Genomic DNA, 7,559 nt, shown 5'->3' on the forward strand with positions numbered 1-7,559 from the left:
CTCTGAATGTCTTCTTTGGTGAAGTGTCTGTTCATATCCTGTGCCCATTCTTCTATTGGATTATTTATCTTGTTGTGATAATCTTCTTTCTTAAGAAGATAGGGGATATCGAGTTGCTCTTCCTGGCATCTGTGACTCTTGAGATTCTCTGCCCCCACCCTCACTGAAGACAGCTCTGCCTCCTTATTGCCTCCCCATCCTTCTGCCATATTAGGGCAGGAGGTATCTCTGTGGTTACACTCTCCCTGCATGCCACAGGTCCTCACCACCCCTGAATCAGTTGTAAGTCTGAAGGGTGTCTCTTTCTCAGAGAGTATTTTCTAGGTCTCTCTTCATCCTTCCTTTGTTGTTGTTATTGTAGTTGGATACAGTTGGGCTGAGCACAACTCATAGCTACCCTATGAACAGCCAGTCTGAACCCTCTCTATCTCATGCCACCCTCAGTCTCTGATACACTCAATCTCATTGCCTCAGTCATCATGTTAATCCACCTCACTGAGGGTCTTCCTCTCTTTCGCCATTTGTAATAAACAACCACATTAAATTTTTCCATCTACATGTTTTGAAAACAAAATTTTTTATGGTAAAATATGCACACTTTCTCTTAAAGCATTTGCATAACAAGCACAAATCTTAAATCTTGTTAAAGCAGTTATTGTATCCAAATTTAATCCTCTGTAATTTAAAAATTGAACAGAGGAAAGAAGAAGGGCACTGGAGCCTTTCTTTAAAAAATGGCAAACTGGCAAGAAAAGTATTATTCCAGAGGTGTGCTGTAATGTATAGGAGAAGAGTGAGGGGGGTCTGGGAAGGGGCAAATGGGGGTGTGTGGAGGGAGGATGATGTATGTCTACATGTGAAGTCTCTCATTTTCTATAGTGTAGGGATGAGGATGAGAAGAGGCAGAGATGACCTTTGTGGCTAACCTTAACATTAAGACCATTTCTTTAAATAGCTTTACACTTCTCAAGGTTAAAAATTAACTACTTGTGGCTATGACATTTTAAGCTGGGAAAGGACCTCAAGCCATTCTGTGCCATGCTGCTTTAAAGCAATTTTGCTTAATGATGAAAATTCAGGATAAATTATAAATGTGACTTAGTTAGACCTGGAGAGCTTTCGTGTTGTTCTCTCTCTCTCTCCATGTGAGAAAATTGTTATTAGAAAAAATAGTTTTAACAGTAATTTAGACTTTATTCTTAACTGAGATATGCTCTGTAAGATTGCTCACCCATCAATATTTACATTAAGTAGTTTTACTAAAATTAGTTTTAAAATGCTTTAAGAGAATAAAGAATTCAAAAGCATTCTCACTAGTTAGTATTTGTCTGAAGCCTACAAGTCAGTGGTTACAATACCCAAGACACCACTGACCCCTGATGGTAGTCTTTTGTAATTGCAGGCAAAGTATCAAGTATACAGTCCTTTACATGTTAGATATTGTTAGTATGTTAAGTAAAGTATTGGATAATAAAGGGAAAAAGCATTGTTTCACATATCATAAAATGTTAAGTGTTAAATATTAAAATAATAAAGTAGACTAGGGTAATTGTGTAACAATGAAAGAATTGTTTTTTAGTGGACAGGGAAGAAAATGTGCAACAATGAATAAATGGAAATCCAAGTTCTCTATAATCTTTCATTAAAATCTCAGTAAAAAATATTAAGTGTTGCAGTGTCTTTATATGTTACCACACTTACTGAGTAAGGATATTTGCTTAATTTTTTTCACCTCAGAATTATATTTTATTTTTTACTAACATTGCTTCTGAAAGAGAAAACTGGGTTTTTTAACTATCTGTTGAATTTATCATCCACAGCCTCTGCAGGGATTGCTGTATCCCAGAGGAAAGTACGCCAGATCAGTGATCCTATTCAGCAGATTTTAATTCAGCTACATAAAATCATCTATATCACACAGGTTAGTGTTCGAGTTTTCTTACCTTTTTGTTTTGGGGTTTTTTTGCCCCCCATCCTGACTACAGCTTTGATGCTAATATTGCTAAGGACCAGTCTGAGAACTTTTAATTAGAAGGAATACTTTGTTCTTATCTTCTCCACCTTGAAACATCTTGACTTTGACAAAGAGTGAGGAAATGTAGTTAGATTTTTCCCTGGGTCTCCTGTCCTACTCTCTCACTGTTTGTAACTAGTCTTAAATTGGAACTAGGAACGTAACAACGGTGGTAAAAATGACTACACAGTCTATACAGGCTAGGTAATTGAAGTGAGTGAATGTGTTTATTTTGAGTGTTTGTTGGTTAGCAAGAAATAAATCTAAAGAACAAAGAAAGGGACAGATAGAAAGAGAACTTGCTGCTACTTAAAAGACTAATGAAAAATACTCAAGAAAGAACAAATATAGAAGAAGACATTCTCTTCCTAAGAGGAGTTCTAGACCTTGTAGGAAAGGGTAGAGAAATCTCATGATGTACTATGCTAGAGAAATTTTCCAGGAAGATTCCCTCTCGGGTTCCAGAGCAGGCTCTCTGCAGTGAGGTACCAGGTTGTCGGACTTGCTAGAAATCAGCTTGCAAGGGGCAGTGGGAGGACACCTTTGATGGGGCCAAGAGAAGCTGCCCTGAGTAGATGCCGCACCTTGGAATAGGCTCAAAAATAGCTCAAAGGATTGATTCCAATGAAACAAATGGTTCCATGGAGAGAATATTGGTCAACATTATGAAGTGTCCCCATGCTACTGGCTGTTACGCACTGTAGGACAAGACAGGAGTACCAGCAAACTGAAAGAACAACCCCATTGTCCTCAAAGGTCCTCCTAATGCCTCCTACTCATAAAGCTTCATAACCTGCTGGCTGGTTAAGGAGGAATGTTTTAGTGTCACAAGAGGACAATGAAGATGGACTTGAGTTTGAGGAAGAAATAATTATCTACATCTGAGTTCCAGTTATTATCTTTTAGAATCTTCCCTGTAGCCTGGGGAGTCTTTATTTATCCTGTGGTTTGGTATCTCGGTTTTTATCCATGAAGTTTTCTCTCGAATCTGGTGCTCTGTTATGCTGCCCCAAAGACTAAAATTTTGAAACTCCAAACTCTAAAATTGATGACTTTCTTCTCTGTTTTCTGCTGGTAACATTTTTCTTAAGCAATGAGAAAGGAGCAGATGTAGTGTGAGGGTAGGTGAGTAGTGTGACTTCTGTCCACTTCATAAAGGGGGGAACTGTCCCCATAAATTATATGCATAGTACTAAAATAACTACAAGGGCAGACATGCCACACTCCATGTTTCTGCACCTTTTGCTACCAATTGTTGAGCCACATGTTCATTTCAAGACTCACACAGACTTCACTCGGAGTTGTAGAGTTTACTAGGGAAATAATAGAGTGTGGGAGGCAAAGAATATCACACAATGCAAGTCTGGGTTTAGTGTGGCAGTCCCAGGTCAGCAAGACACAAAATCGCAATTAGTCCAAGCTTCCCAGTCAGCCAGTGGAAGTCTTTGTTCAGTTCAGTAGTACAAATACAGGAAGCCTTTGGTTTTCTCAACCATCCAGCAAACTTTATTTTAGAGCAGTTATAAGTCAGCTTTTCCTTCAGTCATTCAACAGGTAAAACATTTAATTGTGGCTTGTATCTCCAGGATTCCTCTGGTTACCTCTTGCCAGTGTCTTCACAGCAGTGCCACAGTCTCTTCATACTTTCTCCACTATCCTCAGTGCTGGTTTTTTTTACAGTGTGGAAAGTACTGTCTTATATTGGTCCCACAGCTATTGATTTACAAGACCATGTGCCCACAGTTAAGGTAGATGGAAACCATTCCTCCACAGTGAGGGCTAAAGCAATGGCTTTTATTGTGTACCAGAAGGTTGGAACCGACCCATAGCTGACCATCCAGCAGATTTTCAGAGGCTGTTTAATAGCATGTGAGGAGATTGCCCATCCTTCTCCCACAGAGCAGCTGGTGGCCTCAAACTGCATGTCTTTGGGATTGCAGCATACTTCTTGCCACTAGGCCACCAGAGCTCCCTAGAAAAGCCAATTTTCAAGGTTCTGACACTCCAGGCAATCACATAGGATTGCCTAACTGATGAAAGAAGAGAAAAGGAAGATGTATAAGGAAATATGAGGGAGAAACTTGATAATTCAGGATACTATATTGACAAGATATAGTTGCCTATATCTTGTGAATATAATCAAACTTAGTCAAGATATCATTTGTCTATAAGCCTGTAGCTATAGGAACTCTGGTGGCCTAGTGATAAGAAGTCGTAGTTCAACCCCAAAGTCATGCTCTTGGAATCTACCAGCTACTCTGTGGGAGAAGGAGGGGCAATCTCCTCTTGTGAGATTTAGGCTTCTGAAACCCTTTGGAGTATCAGTTATGAGTCGATTCTGTTGTATACAACAACATCTATACTGAGTAAGGATATTCTTTTAAAATGCATTTCCATTTAAATATTAATATAGAAATATTGGGAATGCATTCTGAAGTTTTTTGGCAGCAACTTTAGATTTTTACAAGTTACTTCCACTACTAACTGTAAAATTGAGAGACTATAGCCTTTGAAGCTTCCTCATAGTTTTCTTATGTCTGTCTTGCTAATTTTTATACATAAAACATTTATAGTCCCATTTCTTGATTTAATCTCAGTAAAGAATCTGTATTGAATCTTGTATTTTTGTGACAAGAATGACATCATTATCTTTATTATTATACCTTTAAACTAGCAGCATAACAAATTCTTTTTTTTTTCCAAGATGGCATTCTGATGAGTTTAGATATGACCACTGTGATTTTTAAAGTCTATTTTGAGAACACATTAAAGTTGATGACTCTGTACATGATAAGAAACAATTCTCCCCTGGGCAACTTCAACTTAACAGTGCAAAACGAAGTCAGTGCCTTTCACATACAAGTGGAAAAACCCAAGTCTGAAGATTACACTAGTGGATTTGCAGCAGGCTAATGAGCAAGATTAATTTCCTGTCTCTCCTAATTGTATCAGAAAACTGCTAGAGGTCAAATGGAATTGACAAAACAAGTCAACAGACCCTCTTGTTCCCATATGCGCATGTCTGTGCAAATTCTCACAGCTGTGCTTGGTGGTGCCCAGCGCTGCAGGGCCAGCGACCTCCTGACAACCAGCAGACGAACTCTCTAGAGCAAGTGTCTTGCTTTTTGTGGTGATTGCCTTTCCTCTTTACTTCCCATGGAGATAGATCTGTGCCAACCGCCCCTTTTGAAAGGCAGGCTGTTACCATTCTCTGCTGCACTTTTACTGACTTGACATTTACAGGAAGCCAAAGCGAGCCTGGAGGTTTCTAAAATGACCAAAGGACCTTGGCTAACTGTCACGTATTGTGACTCGGACAAGATCTATGCAGTCAGTGCAAACATTAGGGTTATGCTGTGCTTAATGAAATGGTTTGAAGATCAGTCAGTACACAGTAGCTGTTTTTTACCTTAGTTATTTATTCTTATCTTCAGTTTTTACACGGTCATTCAAAACATTGTTTCATTTCTACTCATTTTGTTTCATACAATCATTTCTGTTCATTGTGTTTTATATAATTGATGACTATTGATGTATTAGGGAGCTCTGGTCCAGTCCTTGGAGAGGGACGTCAGGCTTGGGAGGGTGGAGGAACAGCGCAAGAGAGGAAGATCCTTGATGAGATGGATTGATTCAGTGACTGGGGTAATGGTGGCAGGTGTGTTGGAGATGGTGAGATTGGCACAGGGTAGAGCAGGGTTTAGGGCCGTAGTACAAAGGGTTGCTATGAGTTGCAGGTGGCTTGATGGCATAAAACAACAACTGATGGCCTAGTGGCAAGAAGCTGCACTGCAATCCACAAGGCTTGTGGTTTGAGGCCACCATCTGCTCCATGGGAGAAGTATGGGCAGTCTCCTCCTGTACGATTAACTGCCTCTGAAAACCCCAGAGAGTGAGCTCTGGGTCATTTCCTACTTGACGGTGCACAACAACAACAACAACAACCATACGACAACATTGATGTATTTTATCTCCCCATCTCTTCAAGTCCCCATTGCACCTTACTTACTCCTTCACTCCCAAGCCCCAACCATTCCCAGTGAACCTGGTGATTCCCTCTTTCTCCTTCCACACCCCTTCACCTCTTTCCCTTATGTACCTTGTTCCTATCTGCTAGTGGTCACAGCTCTATTGTCTTTATTTCGATTCTTCCCCGTTGATCTTTCTTTGACTTGTTCCTTATAGTGTTCTTTGCCCATCCATTCCATTTCTATGCTCCTCCTTCCACCTTACCTCTTAGTGAACTACCCTCCTTTTTGCACACCAGGGGTCCCCTGCACTATTTGTCCCTTTGTGACTGAGTTATTTCACTCAACAGTCTAGAGACTAAGGTGTGCCTGATCCAGGCCCTGGTCTTCACAATTACATGCTATGCATCAAAGAGTTGGACAGTGACTAGGGATGACTGAAGAAGAACTGATGCATTTGAGCTGTGGTGCTCAAGAAGAGTGTTATACAAACCATGGACTGCCAGGAGAATAAATAGGTCTGTCTTGGAGAGGGTGAAACCAAGTTTCTCCTTGGAGGCTAGGATTTTGAAGCTCTGCCTCACTTACTTTGGGCATGTGGCCAGGAGGGACTGGTCCTTAGAAAAGGACATCATGCCTGGAAGAGTGGAGCGACAGCACAGGAGGGGAAGACCCCTGATGAGATGGATTGACATGATAACCGGAACAATGGGATTAGGTGTGTCGGAGTCAGTGAGACTGGCTCAGGACAGGGCAGGCTTCAGAGCTGATGTACAGAGGGTTTTACAAGAGACTTGATGGCACATAACCACAATGGACTACAGTAGCTTTACGAATCAAACGTCTACCCCCTTGGGGAAATTTGTTTGGAGATCCTTCAGATTGCTATCTAAGTTCCACAATTGTTGCCAACAGGAAAAGAAATATGACTGGGAATACAAATGTTCTGTCCTTAGGCAAAATCTATCCTGCTGATTGCCATCAGTATCCTCGGCACTGGGGATTGCTGCACTGAGAATCACTCAACCTTACTATGAAGTTCATTTCTTTAAGGGAGTTCTGGTAGTGTAGTGGTAAAGAATTGCACTACTAATGCCAAAAAAAGGTGGTTTGAATCCACTAGCTCCTCGGAGAAAAAGTGGGCAATCTCCTCCTGTGTAATTTATAGCCTCTGAAAACCACTGGAGGGTCAGCTTTGGGTCAGTTCCAACGACACCTAACAACAACAAAAGCATTTCACTTTAAATATCTATTCCAGTGAGTGTTCACCAGCTCACATGTGCGAAAGCATGGCAACTTCAAGAGCGAGACTCAGCCAGAGATGATTATTGAGCTGGAAGAGGAAGGTACAGTAAAGGTCCTGATTGGTTCATCATCATTCATCAAAGTCAGAAAAGAGATGGTGAAGCCAAGAGGGAAAGGGTTTCTACTGGATGTACATGCTGGGGTACAACCTCAGAGAGGCCGACAATCACATTCAAGATGCTCACAATATATACCTTACAGAACTGAAATGTTGTTGTTGTTGTTGTTGTTGTTGTTGTTATGGGCCATTGAGTCGCTTGTGACTCATAGCG

The 7,559-nt window shown here is 40.7% G+C and overlaps 1 protein-coding gene across 1 annotated transcript in view; it reads left to right on the forward strand.

Moving 5' to 3' along the window:
• Positions 1-7,559, forward strand: part of NEK10 (NIMA-related kinase 10) — a 249,703-nt gene that overhangs the window by 208,120 nt on the left and 34,024 nt on the right. The window contains exon 31 of the mRNA XM_006883425.1: positions 1,821-1,921. Within this exon, the coding sequence (XP_006883487.1) occupies positions 1,821-1,921 (101 nt within the window). The remainder of the gene's footprint in view (positions 1-1,820; positions 1,922-7,559) is intronic.

This window comes from Elephantulus edwardii, unplaced genomic scaffold, assembly GCF_000299155.1.
Source record: "Elephantulus edwardii isolate Elephantulus edwardi_28Jun2011 unplaced genomic scaffold, EleEdw1.0 scaffold00027, whole genome shotgun sequence".
NCBI lineage: Eukaryota > Metazoa > Chordata > Mammalia > Macroscelidea > Macroscelididae > Elephantulus > Elephantulus edwardii.